The 21,826-nt window shown below is 47.2% G+C and overlaps 1 protein-coding gene across 1 annotated transcript in view; it reads left to right on the top strand.

Annotated features, from left to right (window-relative positions):
* Positions 1-166: 166 nt before the first annotated feature.
* Positions 167-21,826, top strand: part of VASP (vasodilator stimulated phosphoprotein) — a 31,311-nt gene continuing 9,651 nt past the window's right edge. Inside the window, exons 1-7 of the mRNA XM_075186175.1 lie at positions 167-511; positions 7,456-7,624; positions 15,731-15,899; positions 16,334-16,388; positions 19,085-19,122; positions 19,519-19,781; positions 21,036-21,175. Coding sequence (XP_075042276.1) covers positions 507-511; positions 7,456-7,624; positions 15,731-15,899; positions 16,334-16,388; positions 19,085-19,122; positions 19,519-19,781; positions 21,036-21,175 — 839 coding nt within the window. The 5' untranslated portion in view covers positions 167-506. The remainder of the gene's footprint in view (positions 512-7,455; positions 7,625-15,730; positions 15,900-16,333; positions 16,389-19,084; positions 19,123-19,518; positions 19,782-21,035; positions 21,176-21,826) is intronic.

The following is a 21,826-nucleotide window of genomic DNA, read 5'->3' on the forward strand; positions in this document are numbered from 1 at the left end:
TTCACTAGCCACGTCCTGCCATCCCCCCTCCAAATATTGTACATTCCCCCCTGGGGGCAATATATACAGGCTGTGGGGGAGGGTCCCAGCGCTGCTCACTGAGGTGACATCACCCTGCAAGGTGCGTTGCCGGTTTAAGATGGGCTGTGGCTTGTGGCCGCTTTAAGAGAAGGCAGAACCCACAGCAGAGGAAGTGATAGCTTGTATCACAGAGGAAAGAGAGAGACTGATTCTAAGAGAGAGAGAGACAGCCTGGTGCTGAGAGAGACTGATCCTAGCAGAGAGACAGCCTGGTGCTGAGAGAGAGACAGAGGGTGGCCCTGAGTGAGGGGTATATTGGGCACTGTTTGGGGTGTCCCTGCCTTGCTCTGCTATGCACAGATAGCTGAGGGGTGCAGAGGGAACGTCAGGGTGGAGATTGAGGGGGCGGGGGACAGTAGAGGTGGAAGTTGAGAGAGGTAAGGGGACACATTCCTACCTGCAGGGGGCAGTATCAGACACACAGCATGAGGTGAGTTTGTCATGTAGTAGTGTGTTGTGTCATGTTGTGTCATGTATGATCTGATCCATGGTCCTGTGTCTGCTGTGCAATGACTGTACATAGCTGCCATGTGTCACATTGTATTACTATCCTATGTTTATTATTATTATAATTCTCAGTGTTTGTCATTGTGCTGTTTATGCGGTTATATTGTTACTTTCTTATTATTATACTGTATGATATAGTTTTAGTGTATTTCTTATGACCTTTGTGTTACTTGTAAACTTATCAGATGTTCGCTAAACACCTTAGTGTCTGCCCATGTTCTGAGCTCTGCAATGTGATATATAAGTGTTCTCTACTAGTTGTTAATACAAGAACTATATGGACATTAGCCGGATACTGTTAGATCATCACTATTTAATATTCAGGGGTCACTGTATAATACTTGTTTTGAATGGGGTATAATTCCAGCCCTTTGGTGCCCCCAACCTTCAGAAATATTGTTTTATTGCTGTGTAAAAAGACAGAATATCAGTGAAATGTTATTAGTCTCATAAGTCTCCTAGTTTCAACGGACAGTTGTACCCATACATCTCCTGCATAAAAATGATCCCAATTCATATTAATATGATATATAATATAATATGATAGTATTCATGTCATCAACACATTTTTTAACTGTTATATTTAAACCTTTTTAAAATTTGCGCATTGTAGTCAAATATTATCAAGATGTCAGCACATTTCCTTTCCCTTATTTCTATCTTTTTATTTAGATGTTCCTGTGTGTTCCTCTTTAAATACAAACAAAAAATTTACAAAACAATTGTTCTAATTTAAATGATAATAATGTTTGACTTACAAAACAGTGTAAACTACACCATGACCAGCTGAAGTCACAGGAACATCTCTACTAGACAGCTAGACTGAGAGACTGTGACAGTCACAGCTCTCTACTAGACAGCTAGACTGAGAGACTGTGACAGTGACAGCTCTCTACTAGACAGCTAGACTGAGAGACTGTGACAGTCACACATACGACTCTCTACTAGACAGCTAGACTGAGAGACTGTGACAGTCACACATACAGCTCTCTACTAGACAGCTAGACTGAGAGACTGTGACAGTCACAGCTCTCTACTAGACAGCTAGACTGAGAGACTGTGACAGTCACAGCTCTCTACTAGACAGCTAGACTGAGAGACTCTGACAGTCACACATACAGCTCTCTACTAGACAGCTAGACTGAGAGACTGTGACAGTCACAGCTCTCTACTAGACAGCTAGACTGAGAGACTGTGACAGTCACACATACAGCTCTCTACTAGACAGCTAGACTGAGAGACTCTGACAGTCACACATACAGCTCTCTACTAGACAGCTAGACTGAGAGACACTGACAGTCACACATACAGCTCTCTACTAGACAGCTAGACTGAGAGACTCTGACAGTCACACATACAGCTCTCTACTAGACAGCTAGACTGAGAGACTGTGACAGTCACACATACAGCTCTCTACTAGACAGCTAGACTGAGAGACTGTGACAGTCACACATACAGCTCTCTACCAGACAGCTAGACTGAGAGACTGTGACAGTCACACATACAGCTCTCTACTAGACAGCTAGACTGAGAGACTGTGACAGTCACACATACAGCTCTCTACTAGACAGCTAGACTGAGAGACTGTGACAGTCACACATACAGCTCTCTACTAGACAGCTAGACTGAGAGACTGTGACAGTCACACATACAGCTCTCTACCAGACAGCTAGACTGAGAGACTCTGACAGTCACACATACAGCTCTCTACTAGACAGCTAGACTGAGAGACTGTGACAGTCACACATACAGCTCTCTACCAGACAGCTAGACTGAGAGACTGTGACAGTCACACATACAGCTCTCTACTAGACAGCTAGACTGAGAGACTGTGACAGTCACACATACAGCTCTCTACTAGACAGCTAGACTGAGAGACTGTGACAGTCACAGCTCTCTACTAGACAGCTAGACTGAGAGACTGTGACAGTCACACATACAGCTCTCTACTAGACAGCTAGACTGAGAGACTGTGACAGTCACACATACAGCTCTCTACCAGACAGCTAGACTGAGAGACTGTGACAGTCACAGCTCTCTACTAGACAGCTAGACTGAGAGACTGTGACAGTCACAGCTCTCTACTAGACAGCTAGACTGAGAGACTGTGACAGTCACACATACAGCTCTCTACTAGACAGCTAGACTGAGAGACTGTGACAGTCACAGCTCTCTACCAGACAGCTAGACTGAGAGACTGTGACAGTCACACATACAGCTCTCTACTAGACAGCTAGACTGAGAGACTGTGACAGTCACACATACAGCTCTCTACTAGACAGCTAGACTGAGAGACTGTGACAGTCACAGCTCTCTACCAGACAGCTAGACTGAGAGACTGTGACAGTCACAGCTCTCTACTAGACAGCTAGACTGAGAGACTGTGACAGTCACAGCTCTCTACTAGACAGCTAGACTGAGAGACTGTGACAGTCACAGCTCTCTACTAGACAGCTAGACTGAGAGACTGTGACAGTCACACATACAGCTCTCTACTAGACAGCTAGACTGTGACAGTCACATATTCAGCTCTCTAATAGACACCTACACAGACACAGTGACAGTCACAGCTCTCTAACAGACAGCTAGACTGAGAGACTGTGACAGTCACACATACAGCTCTCTACTAGACAGCTAGACTGAGAGACTGTGACAGTCACACATACAGCTCTCTACTAGACAGCTAGACTGAGAGACTGTGACAGTCACAGCTCTCTACTAGACAGCTAGACTGAGAGACTGTGACAGTCACACATACAGCTCTCTACCAGACAGCTAGACTGAGAGACTGTGACAGTCACACATACAGCTCTCTACTAGACAGCTAGACTGAGAGACTGTGACAGTCACACATACAGCTCTCTACTAGACAGCTAGACTGAGAGACTGTGACAGTCACACATACAGCTCTCTACTAGACAGCTAGACTGAGAGACTGTGACAGTCACACATACAGCTCTCTACCAGACAGCTAGACTGAGAGACTGTGACAGTCACACATACAGCTCTCTACTAGACAGCTAGACTGAGAGACTGCGACAGTCACACATACAGCTCTCTACTAGACAGCTAGACTGAGAGACTGTGACAGTCACAGCTCTCTACTAGACAGCTAGACTGAGAGACTGTGACAGTCACACATACAGCTCTCTACTAGACAGCTAGACTGAGAGACTGTGACAGTCACACATACAGCTCTCTACCAGACAGCTAGACTGAGAGACTGTGACAGTCACAGCTCTCTACTAGACAGCTAGACTGAGAGACTGTGACAGTCACACATACAGCTCTCTACCAGACAGCTAGACTGAGAGACTGTGACAGTCACACATACAGCTCTCTACTAGACAGCTAGACTGAGAGACTGTGACAGTCACACATACAGCTCTCTACTAGACAGCTAGACTGAGAGACTGTGACAGTCACACATACAGCTCTCTACCAGACAGCTAGACTGAGAGACTGTGACAGTCACAGCTCTCTACTAGACAGCTAGACTGAGAGACTGTGACAGTCACACATACAGCTCTCTACCAGACAGCTAGACTGAGAGACTGTGACAGTCACACATACAGCTCTCTACTAGACAGCTAGACTGAGAGACTGTGACAGTCACACATACAGCTCTCTACTAGACAGCTAGACTGAGAGACTGTGACAGTCACACATACAGCTCTCTACCAGACAGCTAGACTGAGAGACTGTGACAGTCACACATACAGCTCTCTACTAGACAGCTAGACTGAGAGACTGTGACAGTCACACATACAGCTCTCTACTAGACAGCTAGACTGAGAGACTGTGACAGTCACAGCTCTCTACTAGACAGCTAGACTGAGAGACTGTGACAGTCACAGCTCTCTACTAGACAGCTAGACTGAGAGACTGTGACAGTCACACATACAGCTCTCTACTAGACAGCTAGACTGAGAGACTGTGACAGTCACAGCTCTCTACCAGACAGCTAGACTGAGAGACTGTGACAGTCACACATACAGCTCTCTACCAGACAGCTAGACTGAGAGACTGTGACAGTCACACATACAGCTCTCTACTAGACAGCTAGACTGAGAGACTGTGACAGTCACACATACAGCTCTCTACCAGACAGCTAGACTGAGAGACTGTGACAGTCACACATACAGCTCTCTACTAGACAGCTAGACTGAGAGACTGTGACAGTCACACATACAGCTCTCTACCAGACAGCTAGACTGAGAGACTGTGACAGTCACACATACAGCTCTCTACCAGACAACTAGACTGTGACAGTCACATATTCAGCTCTCTAATAGACACCTAGACAGACACAGTGACAGTCACAGCTCTCTAACAGACACCTAGATAGATACAGTGACAGTCACAGCTCTCTAACAGACACCTAGACAGACACAGTGACAGTCACAGCTCTCTAATAGACACCTAGACAGACACAGTGACAGTTACATACAGCGGTCTAACAGACACCTAGATGGATACAGTGATGACGTACTGGCTACCAGAATCTCTCTCCCCACATCTCTCTCTCTCCTCTGTATCTCTCCCTCTCCCTCAGTTATTGTCACTTGTGGTATCTCCCGTCTGTTTCATGCAGCCTTATATGGACAAAACCACAACCAGAGGCAGGGGGAGGAAGGGTGACATAGCAGAGGGAAAACTAAGTTTTTGTTTTGTGCTTTTGACATTGTGACTCATGTTTGTCATTATATAGACAACCTAACAGTTACATGTCTGATAGGTCTCATTAAACACTCTGAGGTGAACGGACACTTATTCCCTTCTTCATAGCAGTTACTATGATGTGCACATTAACCTCATGATTCCTCAATATTTCTAGATGGTTTGTTATTTCCTGGTCTTCACTCATGAAGGTTCAGTCTGGTCCATCGTTATAATAAAATGTCCCAACTATAGAATGACCTTTAACCTCAAGCCACACATGATCATATATATAGTCTTGTACTTTATAGGAGAATAGGTTTATGTAAAAGTGTGTACATCATTGGACATACGCACTGAAAATATGACCTCCGTAATACAGGACAGGAGGTGTCCAGTGCTGGATGACGTTCCTCTGTATTACAGGAGGTGTCCAGCGTTGGATGACGTTCCTCTGTATTACAGGAGGTGTCCAGCGTTGGATGACGTTCCTCCGTAATACAGGACAGGAGGTGTCCAGTGCTGGATGACGTTCCTCTGTATTACAGGAGGTGTCCAGCGTTGGATGACGTTCCTCTGTATTACAGGAGGTGTCCAGCGCTGGATGTCGTTCCTCCGTAATACAGGACAGGAGGTGTCCAGCGCTGGATGACGTTCCTCCGTAATACAGGACAGGAGGCGTCCAGCGCTGGATGACGTTCCTCTGTATTACAGGAGGCGTCCAGCATTGGATGACGTTCCTCTGTATTACAGGAGGTGTCCGGCGTTGGATGACGTTCCTCTGTATTACAGGAGGTGTCCAGCGTTGGATGACGTTCCTCCGTAATACAGGACAGGAGGTGTCCAGCGCTGGATGACGTTCCTCCGTAATACAGGACAGGAGGCGTCCAGCGCTGGATGACGTTCCTCTGTATTACAGGAGGCGTCCAGCATTGGATGACGTTCCTCTGTATTACAGGAGGTGTCCGGCGTTGGATGACGTTCCTCTGTATTACAGGAGGTGTCCAGCGCTGGATGACGTTCCTCTGTAATACAGGACAGGAGGTGTCCAGCGCTGGATGACGTTCCTCTGTATTACAGGACAGGAAGTGTCCAGCGCTGGATGACGTTCCTCTGTATTACAGGAGGTGTCCAGTGCTGGATGACGTTCCTCCATAATACAGGAGGTGTCCGGCGTTGGATGACGTTCCTCTGTATTACAGGAGGTGTCCAGCGCTGGATGACGTTCCTCTGTGATACAGGACAGGAAGTGTCCAGCGTTGGATGACGTTCCTCTGTAATACAGGAGGTGTCCAGCGCTGGATGACGTTCCTCTGTATTACAGGACAGGAAGTGTCCAGCGCTGGATGACGTTCCTCTGTATTACAGGAGGCGTCCAGCGCTGGATGACGTTCCTCTGTATTACAGGAGGCGTCCAGCATTGGATGACGTTCCTCTGTATTACAGGAGGTGTCCAGCGCTGGATGACGTTCCTCTGTAATACAGGACAGGAGGTGTCCAGCGTTGGATGACGTTCCTCCATAATACAGGAGGTGTCCGGCGTTGGATGACGTTCCTCCATAATACAGGAGGTGTCCGGCGTTGGATGACGTTCCTCTGTATTACAGGAGGTGTCCAGCGCTGGATGACGTTCCTCTGTGATACAGGACAGGAAGTGTCCAGCGTTGGATGACGTTCCTCTGTAATACAGGAGGTGTCCAGCGCTGGATGACGTTCCTCTGTATTACAGGAGGTGTCCAGCGCTAGACATTCTTGGTGACCTGTATATTGGATAACCATTCATCTGTGATATCAACAAGTGGGGAATCTGGTATTAAGGGGGGGAGCTTTGCAATTTGTACAGCATGGATGTAACCAAGACCTCAGATTAAGACCCAAAAGTCTGCAGGAATATATGTTAAGAAAACACTTGATTTACTGTTTTTATTATGACCTTCCGCATATCCCAGTTGTGTATTATACACTTTGACAGTGTTTCTCTGCTTGGCTTGGCGTTTGAGGCTCCTATAGACAGTTGTGTAGTGAATGTGACACCTGATTGGACGAGAGCTGTACTTATTAGATTGCACATAGAGTAAGGTCCTCCCAGCTGCACAGGAGGGGTTTAATAAAGGTTATAGTGAAGTGAAGGTGGGGTTATATAAACCCTATGTATTCATTCTATGCACGTGTGTGTCCTAACCTCGCCCTGTTCTCCATGTTATGTAGTGAAACACCGGTTATCACGGCCAGAGCCACTGTTATGGTCTATGATGATTCCAGCAAAAAATGGATCAATGCAGGGACGGGTGCTGCCGGATTCAGCCGAGTCCAGATCTTCTACAATGCCGTGACGCAGGGCTACCGCGTTGTAGGGAGGAAACTGCAGGACCAGCAGGTACGTTCCGGGTGTATACTATATGTAATAACACAACTATAGTATGTGACACATTGTGTAATATGATATAGTCTCCCGCAATGACTCTGGCTCCTTACTCCTCCTGTCCAGACTCTCGCACTACAGTGTATAGTGAAAGTAGCCACCAGACACATTGTCCATCTGGATGATTACACATCCTCTGTATTATGTTAGCGCTATAGATATGAAGGTAAAGAACATCTCTTCTTGTCTCATATTTCCCAACACGTCCCCTCCCTCGTACACAAGATCTGCGTCTCTCATCCACTCATCGCCTGCTCCCCGTTCCCGGTTACAGGACCGTTCTCAGACTGCACCCACTCTGTGGGATTCCCTCCCTCGTACACAAGATCTGCGTCTCTCATCCACTCATCACCTGCTCCCGGTTACAGGACCGTTCTCAGACTGCACCCACTCTGTGGGATTCCCTCCCTCGTACACAAGATCTGCGTCTCTCATCCACTCATCACCTGCTCCCGGTTACAGGACCGTTCTCAGACTGCACCCGTTCTGTGGGATTCCCTCCCTCGTACACAAGATCTGCGTCTCTCATCCACTCATCACCTGCTCCCGGTTACAGGACCGTTCTCAGACTGGACCCACTCTGTGGGATTCCCTCCCTCGTACACAAGATCTGCGTCTCTCATCCACTCATCACCTGCTCCCGGTTACAGGACCGTTCTCAGACTGCACCCACTCTGTGGGATTCCCTCCCTCGTACACAAGATCTGCGTCTCTCATCCACTCATCACCTGCTCCCGGTTACAGGACCGTTCTCAGACTGCACCCGTTCTCTGGGATTCCCTCCCTCGTACACAAGATCTGCGTCTCTCATCCACTCATCACCTGCTCCCGGTTACAGGAACGTCCTCAGACTGCACCCGCTCTGTGGGATTCCCTCCCTCGTGCAACAAGACGTACCCCAGCTACAAACCATCCAGCGTTTCCTGACATCTCATCTCTCCACCGAGCTTATCAAAATCCCAAAATAACCTCTTATCCACCCTAAGCTACGCTCATTCTATAATCAAACATCCCCCTGACCAATGTCGCTGTATGACTGGATGATACATCCACTTAGCACTTATACCCGTTACTATCTGGCTGATGTGCAAATGAGCAATATATGGCACGTAACCCTCATCTATCAGACTCTTACAGCCCTATAGATTGTAAGTAGCAGCTTCTTACTACTTCAACTGTCTGTTCATACCCAGTCTTGTATTACTGCTTGTTCCTGATCTGTAGAGCTCTGTGAGGTGTAATCTATAACTAGATGTGAATACTATAACACAATGTACCAAACATTAACCCTGTTAGTCTGGGCATTATGGGAGATATCTTCCCCAAACAGCTGGACAAGGCGGTGTTGGCCGTTCCTGCAATTTGTGTATTTATGGAGAATTACTCCGGTCGGTGCTGGAACCTGTCCGTCATTGGCAGTAATATGAACATTGGGTTCTCCTGAGCTGTAAATGGGTCGGTATAATACAAGTTGGAAGCTCTGCAGCTTATGACTATCCTGAACCTTTCATTATTAATATGGCGACATAGTCTGTAGCGCTGTACACACAGGGTTTAGTAATTGGGGGGCTCAGCCTCAATCTGCTGCTCTGGGGAGGTTTATGCGCAGTTGATTGTAGCTCAGACATTTTTGGGACAAGAATATAAGAAATCTGCCACATAGGTGTTAATAAGCCCAACGTCCGACAGACGCTGACTCTTACTCTATAGAACGTATCAGGAAATACGTGTAAAGGTCACAGAAGCCCATCGCAGATTGTGAGGCTTCTATTAGCTGCAGAAAACAGACAAATCATTACTCCGCCTTATATGGGAATTCTAACCCCAAAATATTTATTTTTATGTTGAATGAAGGTTTAGGGCTGATTTTTAAGTTACATAAACTTTATTCTTACATTTTCCATCATTTTGTAAGGTCCTGATTTTGAGACAATTAAAGATCTCACCAATCTAACTGTCTTCCTGAATGGATCCCTGTCTCTCCTCTCTGTCATCCTGAATGGATCCCTGTCTCTCCTCTCTGTCATCCTGAATGGATCCCTGTCTCTCCTCTCTGTCATCCTGAATGGATCCCTGTCTCTCCTCTCTGACTGTCATCCTGAATGGATCCCTGTCTCTCCTCTCTGACTGTCATCCTGAATGGATCCCTCTCTCTCCTCTCTGTCATCCTGAATGGATCCCTCTCTCTCCTCTCTGTCATCCTGAATGGATCCCTCTCTCTCCTTTCTGACTGTCTTCCTGAATGGATTCCTCTCTCTCCTCTCTGTCATCCTGAATGGATCCCTCTCTCTCCTTTCTGACTGTCTTCCTGAATGGATCCCTCTCTCTCCTTTCTGACTGTCATCCTGAATGGATCCCTGTCGCTCCTCTCTGACTGTCTTCCTGAATGGATTCCTCTCTCTCCTCTCTGACTGTCTTCCTGAATGGATTCCTCTCTCTCCTCTCTGTCATCCTGAATGGATCCCTCTCTCTCCTTTCTGACTGTCTTCCTGAATGGATCCCTCTCTCTCCTTTCTGACTGTCTTCCTGAATGGATCCCTGTCGCTCCTCTCTGACTGTCATCCTGAATGGATCCCTGTCTCTCCTCTCTGACTGTCTTCCTGAATGGATTCCTCTCTCTCCTCTCTGACTGTCTTCCTGAATGGATCCCTCTCTCTCCTCTCTGTCATCCTGAATGGATCCCCCTCTCTCCTTTCTGACTGTCTTCCTGAATGGATCCCTGTCGCTCCTCTCTGACTGTCTTCCTGAATGGATCCCTGTCGCTCCTCTCTGACTGTCATCCTGAATGGATCCCTGTCGCTCCTCTCTGACTGTCTTCCTGAATGGATCCCTGTCTCGCCCCTCTGACTGTCATCCTGAATGGATCCCTGTCTCGCCCCTCTGACTGTCTTCCTGAATGGATCCCTGTCTCTCCTCTCTGACTGTCATCCTGAATGGATCCCTCCCTCTCTCTCCTCTCTGTCATCCTGAATGGATCCCTGTCTCTCCTTTCTGTCATCCTGAATGGATCCCTCTCTCTCCTTTCTGACTGTCTTCCTGAATGGATCCCTCGCTCTCCTCTCTGTCATCCTGAATGGATCCCTCTCTCTCCTTTCTGACTGTCTTCCTGAATGGATCCCTCTCTCTCCTCTCTGTCATCCTGAATGGATCCCCCTCTCTCCTTTCTGACTGTCATCCTGAATGGATCCCCCTCTCTCCTTTCTGACTGTCTTCCTGAATGGATCCCTGTCGCTCCTCTCTGACTGTCTTCCTGAATGGATCCCTCTCTCTCCTCTCTGACTGTCATCCTGAATGGATCCCTGTCTCTCCTCTCTGACTGTCTTCCTGAATGGATTCCTCTCTCTCCTCTCTGACTGTCTTCCTGAATGGATCCCTCTCTCTCCTCTCTGTCATCCTGAATGGATCCCCCTCTCTCCTTTCTGACTGTCTTCCTGAATGGATCCCTGTCGCTCCTCTCTGACTGTCTTCCTGAATGGATCCCTGTCGCTCCTCTCTGACTGTCATCCTGAATGGATCCCTCTCTCTCCTTTCTGACTGTCTTCCTGAATGGATCCCTCTCTCTCCTCTCTGACTGTCATCCTGAATGGATCCCTGTCTCTCCTCTCTGACTGTCATCCTGAATGGATCCCTGTCGCTCCTCTCTGACTGTCTTCCTGAATGGATCCCTGTCTCGCCCCTCTGACTGTCTTCCTGAATGGATCCCTGTCTCGCCCCTCTGACTGTCTTCCTGAATGGATCCCTGTCTCGCCCCAGTAACTGTTGTCCTGAACTTTCCTATAGATACATTATTAACACTTTGCATCACCTTCTTATTGGAGCAGGTGGATAATAAGAACAGTTATTGCATAGCGTGATCACATTTGTGGATGAATATAATTTGCATTATTCCTGGTTTGTTTCATGGAATGTGGTTAGCACTTTAGTTATTTACTTCACACAGGCATTACAAGCTCCTAGGACACTAAAGAATTGTGTAAAACAGGGTAAGCGTTATGACGGCGTCCAGCACTTTAATACTTCAGATTTGCTCTTAAGGTACTTCGCTGTTTGTATTTTCGGAGTCTTTCTCTTTAGAATATCACACGCACAGAATCTACCTGTTCCTGTCTAAAACCACAATGGTTTCAAAACAAGAAATAGTAATCTGTACATTTAGCTTCTAAACAGGAAGAGACTTTGGTAACAATCTTCTCTTCCCCCCCCCCCCTCCTTGGAGCTGCAGTGGTACGGCCCAGCGTGCTTTTTAAACTGATAGAAAACCTGCTGAATTGGTTTCCTGTGCAGCATGTAAAGCAGATCACACAATCCTGTATATAGTCTGAAACTGTTCAGTAGAGAATGGTGGTTATTGATGACTGATCCACTCACAGCTGAGATTAGACTGTAAAATGTCTTCTAATATCTGAGTGTTTTGTGCTCCAGAAGTATCGAGGGAAAGGAGAATTGGTTTAGGAATTGTAATTACACGAGAAGAACATGTCTTGTCCTGTTGTGTAAAAACACAACTCTGCAAACCTGCGTATCTCTCATAGAGCTAAAACTGAGCATTAGGGAAGTGACAGTTCCCCTTTTGATTGGAAACTTACCTTAAAACAGTCTATAATTGGCTCATCGGAGAAGATACTTCCGCCTCTTACAGGAGACAAGATGTTACTTATATTAGGTTCCTTTAACACATTGTAACGGTTTCTAAATATGTTTCAATACTTGAGATGATGCATCTGTTTATGGGCATCATTGTGTACCTGGGATAGAGGAGTATAAATAGAAGTGTTACCTATATTGGGGCAGTATTGTGTACCTGGATAGAGGAGTATAAATAGAAGTGTTACCTATATTGGGGCAGTATTGTGTACCCGGGATAGAGGAGTATAAATAGAAGTGTTACCTATATTGGGGCAGTATTGTGTACCTGGATAGAGGAGTATAAATAGAAGTGTTACCTATATTGGGGCAGTATTGTGTACCCGGGATAGAGGAGTATAAATAGAAGTGTTACCTATATTGGGGCAGTATTGTGTACCCGGGATAGAGGAGTATAAATAGAAGTGTTACCTATATTGGGGCAGTATTGTGTACCCGGGATAGAGGAGTATAAATGTATAAATAGAAGTGTTACCTATATTGGGGCAGTATTGTGTACCTGGGATAGAGGAGTATAAATAGAAGTGTTACCTATATTGGGGCAGTATTGTGTACCCGGGATAGAGGAGTATAAATAGAAGTGTTACCTATATTGGGGCAGTATTGTGTACCTGGGATAGAGGAGTATAAATGTATAAATAGAAGTGTTACCTATATTGGGGCAGTATTGTGTACCCGGGATAGATGAGTATAAATGGATAAATAGATGTTTTACCTGCAATTCCAACACCTTCCAATAGAATAATTTTCATTTCAGCGCCACAGATCCACATTGAAAGATCTGTAGAGATTATAGTACATTCTGTTTTCTAAGAGGAGAGGTGGAGTAATATGTAGTATATACTTATTGTCCTATGCAGGGAACTTCTTAAGTAGCTGCATAGAAGGATTTGCTTTTAAATTGCACCTGTCCGTCTTCTGGAGCTGAAATAACATCTAAATTGTTAATCCAATAAAATATGTATTATGCTGTTCTCAGAATGTTTCCCTAAGAGGTCTATAAATGGCTGTTGTGTTCATCCATTATAAGGACCGGACGTCCTCTCATATTCCCAGACAGCTCAATCTATACTGAGCCTCCTCTTCTGTGATTCTAATGATGATTCCTAATTTGGTTTCTGTTTTATATCTTTTATATCCCCCACTTGATATTAAAGGGACTCTTAAGACTAATTGTCTCCCTATTCGTCAGATTATGGGATTATTGTATAAGCATATTCTGTGATAGGACGTTTGATTCTCTGGTGGTGACAGTAAGTCATCCAGGACCAGATGTGAGAGGGGCACAGCGGTGCTCTAGTACCCCACAGAGGGGTAATATAAAGCCGCCTCTGACACCTACATTCACACAGTAAAGCAGATACAGACCCCGTAATCACTGCTACGCCTGTCTCTGATATGGCCATGGGGTCATAGTGCCCTTTATAAAGGGGTAGCTATGACTTTAAAGCAATACAACTTTTTGGTATTTATGATGGGGGGGGGGGGGGTAAAATTACTTTTTTTTTTTTTTATTATTGTTTTAATAGCGGCGACATCTATTATTATTTAAAGTCAACAAATTACCTACTTATAGAGTTAACTACACACTATTTATTCAATATAAATGTCCTGTAAAAGACGTATCAGTCTCTGCTCTCCTTTACATTGAGCTATATATTTATTTGACGGGTGACCTAGTTGCCCCCTTCTGCTTATGCCCACGTCTGTCCATTGTCACTGTGCCACAAATAAAGGGCAGGCTGTACCTGGCAAGAGGCACGGCTCCCCCTGCAGGCTGGAGTACGTATAACACCAGACTGCATTTGGAGCGGAGTCCTATTTCCACACTTTTAAACACTTTTGAAGGAAACATCTCCGAGTAATGGAAAGTACAGGAGGAATTTGTCTAAACATAAATATTTACAATACATGACATTTCCCATGTAAGAGACTTTCTCAAAATAATTTTTTGTTAAAGCTTTGAACATTACTGTTAGTGTGCTTTATATCTAAATATATAAATGTTGGTGTTGTGGCAGCAACGTCTAGGTTAAACAAGGGTATATATTGCGAGGGTACCACGGATAAACAAGGGTATATATTGTGGGGGTACCACGGATAAACAAGGGTATATATTGTGGGGGTACAACGGATAAACAAGGGTATATATTGCGGGGGTACCACGGATAAACAAGGGTATATATATTGCGTGGGTACCACGGATAAACAAGGGTATATATTGCGTGGGTACCACGGATAAACAAGGGTATATATTGCGGGGGTACCACGGATAAACAAGGGTATATATTGCGTGGGTACCACAGATAAACAAGGGTATATATTGCGGGGGTACCACGGATAAACAAGGGTATATATTGCGTGGGTACCACGGATAAACAAGGGTATATATTGTGGGGGTACCACGGATAAGCAAGGGTATATATTGCGGGGGTACCACAGATAAACAAGGGTATATATTGCGGGGGTACCACAGATAAACAAGGGTATATATTGCGGGGGTGCCACAGATAAACAAGGGTATATATTGCGGGGGTACCACGGATAAGCAAGGGTATATATATTGCAGGGGTACCACAGATAAACAAGGGTATATATATTGCGGGGGTACCACAGATAAACAAGGGTATATATTGCGGGGGTACCACGGATAAGCAAGGGTACATATTGTGGGTGGTGTACCACGGATAAGCAAGGGTATATATTGCGTGGGTACCACAGATAAACAAGGGTATATATTGCGGGGGTACCACGGATAAACAAGGGTATATATTGCGTGGGTACCACAGATAAACAAGGGTATATATTGCGGGGGTACCACAGATAAACAAGGGTATATATTGTGAGGGTACCACGAATAAACAAGGGTATATATTGCGGGGGTACCACAGATAAACAAGGGTATATATTGCGTGGGTACCACAGATAAACAAGGGTATATATTGCGTGGGTACCACAGATAAACAAGGGTATATATTGCGTGGGTACCACAGATAAACAAGGGTATATATTGCGTGGGTACCACAGATAAACAAGGGTATATATTGTGGGGGTACCACGGATAAGCAAGGGTTTATATTGCGTGGGTACCACAGATAAACAAGGGTATATATTGCGGGGGTACCACGGATAAGCAAGGGTATATATTGCGTGGGTACCACAGATAAACAAGGGTATATATTGTGGGGGTACCACAGATAAACAAGGGTATATATTGTGGGGGTACCACAGATAAACAAGGGTATATATTGTGGGGGTACCACGGATAAGCAAGGGTACATATTGTGGGTGGTGTACCACGGATAAACAGAAGTACATATTGCAAGATAAAGGTTTCTGGGTAGGGACATTTTGTGATACCTTTGGGGATTGTCTGTGGATTTATCTCATGATCTCTCTCCTTTCCTCAACATAAAGGTTGTAATCAACTGCCCGCTGGTGAGAGGACTGAAGTACAATCAGGCAACGCCCAACTTCCACCAGTGGAGGGATGCCCGTCAGGTGTGGGGGCTGAATTTCAGCAGTAAGGAGGAAGCCGGGCAGTTCGCTGCGGGGATGATGCAAGCTATGGAAGCCTTGGAGACTGGTAAGAGGGAGCTGTCTGTCTGTACGTACCCAAACAGGCATATTATCACATATCAACTTATAAGTAACAGTAGCTGCTCACATGGGAGATGTAGTAGATAAGTGGAATAGCCTCCCGTCAGAGGTGGTAGAGGCTGATACAGCAGAGCAGTGTAAACATGCTTGGGATAGACATAAGGTTATCGTCACAAAGAATAAAGGATCAAATAAGGTTTGAGGTCACCAGAGGTTAAAGAATGGGCAGACTAGATGGGCCAAGCGGTTCTTATCTGCCATCACATTCTATGTTTCTATAGCTAGAATCCCCAGCACCCTGCTGCTATGATTATACGACCCAGTATAGGGACATCCTAGTAGTAGAACTGCGGTGAATCATTGCATATCTGAGACTTCCACGTTTATCTCTCTCTATCTGACATAAGCTCCTCTCTCTAGGCACTGGCTGGCCCCTGAACGGACCGAAAGTGGAGGAGCAGGAACCGCAGAGAAGGTAAAAGCTGCAGCGTGTGTCTGTCCGGCAGAGTCTTTATGTCACACACAGATGAGGAGTTACCACACTTTGTGTTTGTGTATTTGGGTGACCATTCTGTGCAAATAAAATACGTCCCAAGTGGGTCGAAATCAAATGGACATTGCCGGCCGATGGCGCAAACTGGCGCAGTTTAGCCTGATCAAAAATCCACTAAGTAAGTAGCAGCGATTCATATAATGTGCTTATCGTATAGCAGAATTTCTCTCCTCTCGATCCATTCTTGACTCTCTGTAATCCGGCTTCTGCCACAACATTCTACTGAAACTGCTCTCACGAAAGTGAGATGATCTACTTACTGCAAAGTCTAAGGTATGTTTACTAAACTGCAGGTTTGAAAAGTGGAGATGTTGCCTATAGCAACCAATCCGATTCTAGTTGTTGTTTATTTAGTACATTCTACAAAATGACATCTAGAATCTGATTGGTTGCTATAGGCAACATCTCCACTTTTTCAAACCCACAGTTTAAAGTTTAGTAAATATACCCCTAGACTCATTTCTCCATACTCATTCTCCTGGACCTCTCTGCTGCTTCTGACACTGTTGATCACCCTCTTCTCCTACACACCCGTCACTCCATTGGCCTTCGTGACACAGTTCTTTCCTGGTTCACTTCCTACCTATCGAACCGCTCCTTTAGTGTTTCTACCTCTGGCACCTCCTCCCCTCCCGTCCCACTGTTGGGGTCCCACAAGGTTTTAGTCTTGGCCCTTTACTTTTTATTTTTTAGAGATCTTACTACACCTCTTCTCGAGGCACTAATTCGCTCATTCAGCCTCCAGTAACACCTCTACGCTGATGACACCCAAATCTATATCTCTTCCCCTGACCTCTCCCCTTCTGTGCTATCTTGTGTAACCAACTGTCTTTTTGCTATCTCCACATGGATGTCCCAACGCTACCTAAAGCTTAACATGTCCAAAACTGAGCTTATTATCTTCCCTCCGGCCAGAGTCACCACCTGCCCTCAGATCTCCATCACTGTCAGTAACACCACTCCCAAGCCCTCTGCATTGGTGTCACATCTTACTTCACTCTCTGCTTTATTCCTCACATCCAGACTCTCCCAGTTCTGTTGACTCCACCTTAAAAACATTGCCAGAATACGCCCTTTTCTTACTCAACATGGTACCAAAACTCTTATCCATTCTCTTATCATCTCCCATCTTGACTACTGCAACTTCCAGCTATCTGGCATTCCTGACACCCGTATATCCACACTTCAATCCATCCTAAATGCTGCTGCAAGACTGATCTTCCTCTCTCACTGCTCCACATCTGCTGCTCCACTCTGCAAATCCCTACACTGGCTCCCTGTGTCCTCCAGGATCAAATACAAATTACTCATCCTTACCTACAAAGCCCTCAACACCCCCTCTGCATACATCTCACATCTCACATCAAAATACTCTCCCTCCCGCCCTCTTAGATCTACCTCTGACCTGCGCCGTGTCTCGTCTCTGGTAACCACCTCTCACTCCCGTCTACAAGACTTCTCCTGTGCTGCTCCTCACTTATGGAATTCCCTACAACGCTCAGTCAGACTTTCCCACAGCCTTCAAATCTTTAGACATGCTCTAAAAACCCATCTCTTTTATAAAGCTTACCTTATCTCTGATGATACTACCCACACTAATGCACCCTCACAGTTGTCCCAATCTCCACTCTGAGCCACACTCGCTCCTCTTGTTCCAGCTGTGCCCTCTTCCACTTAGAACGTAAGCTCTGTAATAAGCAGGGTCCTCTATACCCTTTGTTTTCATGTCTGCAATTATTTTGTCTGCCTTGTATGTCCCTGTTTTATGTATGTCCAGTTTTCCCTACTGTACGGTGCTGTGGAGCACTGTGGCGCCTTATAAATCTACAATGTTAATAATAATAATAATAATAACAACAGAAGCAGACGCATCGAGCGGTCCATCTGGCATGTGTTAAAATGAAACTATGTACTATACAAATCGGGCCAAACATATTGTTTTATTTTTTCAGTTACGTTTAACCAACAACTTCTTAAATTTACAAATTATTTGATGGAATTGATCCTATCATGTTGGTTACATGAGGCCCCGAACTGTGTGCAGGCAATTCAGAAAAGAGTAAACTGCACTATACTATCAAATACATAAACCTTCCTCTCCACCTCCCTGAACTGCAGCAGCTGTTCTATCTGCTGTCCCCACGAGTCACTCGCAGCAGGAAAGTCTCTAATACCTTCTGAATTGTGGGGCCCTGGGCATTGGCGTAGTAAGAAGAGGAGAGTTTAATGTTTTTGTGGATGGAGTTCTCCTTTAATACTGCCCTCATACAAGGTGATTTCACTGTATAATGTGTGGGCTCAATAGGATTATATAAACTGTGGTTGTGCTATCACTCTTCTCTCTGTCGCCACAAACATTGGGTTCAACCCACAAATCATTGTGATCTGGTTGTGCCGGGGGGGGGGGGGGGGGGGGGGGAGACCGGACATTCAGCACTTATGTGTAATAGCCAGATGTTTGTGTCTGCATCGTATGATGAGAACCTACCCAGTAGGAGATCACAGGATTCTGAATGTGTTTACTGAAATATTAACCTATCTCTGATTTATGTGACTTGGATACCTGTGAATAATTATCTCACCATGTAATAAATCATATGCTTATGTTCTGTCCTCAGGATCCCAGCAGAACCGGAGCAGAGAATTCAGAGTCCAGGTGAGGGGAGAGTTCAGTGGGGTCACATCCGATATCACCCATTACCCAACCTTTAAATAAAACAGAACTGGAACAAAATACGATCCTTCCCTGATCTGCCCAACTATGTTCATTATGCCGGAAAACCACGGCCACGTACCAGTCAAAAAACGCTCCTTTTGGGGTGTGAGAACTGGGATAATCCCGGTATTATTGGGGGTCTGTCTGCTCATAGACATAAATCTTTGTGTAGAGATTGCTCAGCTAAATGCCTCAAATTAATAACGGTTATATTGAGAGTTGGCGGAAGCCGTGGTTCAAATTCCAGCATCAGCCACTTTGGTGCCTGTATAATAATTCTGTGATTTCTATATAATGTTTGATACCAACATCTCATGTTATCTCTTTCCATTCTAGTTGCCCCAGTTACCCCAGCATCAACTGCTCCTGCTCCACCCGGTCCACCTCCTCCACCAGGACCCCCACCTCTTCCAGGGGGCGGCCCACCAGCTCCTCCAATGGGCGGCCCACCAGCTCCTCCAATGGGCGGCCCACCAGCTCCTTCAGGTGGTGGCCCTCCACCTCCACCACCTCTTCCTTCTAGCGGAGGCTCTGCTGGTGGCGGAGTCGGAGGACTGGCGGCTGCTCTTGCTGCGGCCAAACTAAAGAAAGTGTCAAAGGTGAGAACGCAAGGGAGGGTGAAAGTCTGGGAGGAAGTTATGGACCCCGGGGGCCAGGCTGGACGGAAGCGGCTCCCTCGGGGGGCCAGGCTGGGCGGAAGCGGCTCCCTCGGGGGGCCAGGCTGGGCGGAAGCGGCTCCCTCGGGGGGCCAGGCTGGGCGGAAGCGGCTCCCTCGGGGGGCCAGGCTGGGCGGAAGCGGCTCCCTCGGGGGCCAGGCTGGGCGGAAGCGGCTCCCTCGGGTGGCCAGGCTGGGCGGAAGCGGCTCCCTCGGGGGGCCAGGCTGGGCGGAAGCGGCACTCTGGGGGGGCCAGGCTGGGCGGAAGCGGCACTCTGGGGGGGCCAGGCTGGGCGGAAGCGGCACTCTGGGGGGGGCCAGGCTGGGCGGAAGCGGCTCCCTCGGGTGGCCAGGCTGGGCGGAAGCGGCACTCTGTGGGGAGCCAGGCTGGGCGGAAGCGGCACTCTGGGGGGGCCAGGCTGGGCGGAAGCGGCACTCTGGGGGGGCCAGGCTGGGCGGAAGCGGCACTCTGTGGGGAGCCAGGCTGGGCGGAAGCGGCACTCTGGGGGGGCCAGGCTGGGCGGAAGCGGCACTCTGGGGGGGCCAGGCTGGGCGGAAGCGGCACTCTGGGGGGGCCAGGCTGGGCGGAAGCGGCACTCTGGGGGGGCCAGGCTGGGCGGAAGCGGCACTCTGGGGGGGCCAGGCTGGGCGGAAGCGGCACTCTGTGGGGAGCCAGGCTGGGCGGAAGCGGCACTCTGGGGGGGCCAGGCTGGGCGGAAGCGGCACTCTGGGGGGGCCAGGCTGGGCGGAAGCGGCACTCTGGGGGGGCCAGGCTGGGCGGAAGCGGTACTCACATGGGGGCCAGGCTGGGCGGAAGCGGCACTCTGGGGGGGCCAGGCTGGGCGGAAGCGGCACTCTGGGGGGGCCAGGCTGGGCGGAAGCGGCACTCTGTGGGGAGCCAGGCTGGGCGGAAGCGGCACTCTGGGGGGGCCAGGCTGGGCGGAAGCGGCACTCTGGGGGGGCCAGGCTGGGCGGAAGCGGCACTCTGTGGGGAGCCAGGCTGGGCGGAAGCGGCACTCTGGGGGGGCCAGGCTGGGCGGAAGCGGCACTCTGGGGGGGCCAGGCTGGGCGGAAGCGGCACTCTGGGGGGGCCAGGCTGGGCGGAAGCGGCACTCTGGGGGGGCCAGGCTGGGCGGAAGCGGCACTCACATGGGGGCTTACATATTGAATTTCAGTTTCTTCTCTTCTGTGACAACAGGATGAATCTGGAGGAACCTCTCCTGCCAGTGGGGGGGTGGCCAAGCCTGACATTAGCCGCACAAGTGGAGGAGCATCCACAGGAGGAGGAGGAGGAGGAGGAGGACTGATGGAGGAGATGAACGCAAAGCTCGCCCGCAGGTAATTGCTATATGCCTCCTCTCTCAGGCAGGAAACCCCAAGTATCCTCCGCTTATTGTGTTCCCAATCTTCTCTTTAGGCCAGGAAATAATAATACAAAATACAACATTCCCTTTATCAGTTATTACTCCTGTGATATATATAAAATATGTAAGGACTCTATTGTGAATAATTGGTACACATAGCTCTGTTCAGAGGACGCAACATGGATTGAGGTGAATAAAATAATCTTGCACCTAATAACTTAGTCATATACAGTGTTGGTGCAGCGAGCAGGGTAAATTATTATCATGTTGATTATAGGGAAACATTCAGTGTAGGAAATGTGATAAATCTTTCTTTACAGTGTGTGGCTGGTCCCCTGATCCAATAACCAACACTTTCCGCACTGCACTTTCCCAGTGACTGGGATCTGATGCTACCACAGTTTATATAGTTTTGTTTTATAATTGTGCATTGACCGAGAAATATTTTATTAGTTGCTAGAATGGAGTTTCCCTCCCTGATCTATGTATTATTTATTTAGTCTTCTACCATCCGTTTTCTGTTATATTCTGGCCTGAAGACAATCTTTATATGATCTGCGATACTGAGATTCCTTATTTTATTACAAAGTTCTTTATGTGCATCTCGGAGCTATTTCTGCCATGA

Source organism: Mixophyes fleayi, chromosome 9 (genome assembly GCF_038048845.1).
Source record: "Mixophyes fleayi isolate aMixFle1 chromosome 9, aMixFle1.hap1, whole genome shotgun sequence".
Classification (NCBI taxonomy): Eukaryota; Metazoa; Chordata; class Amphibia; order Anura; family Limnodynastidae; genus Mixophyes; species Mixophyes fleayi.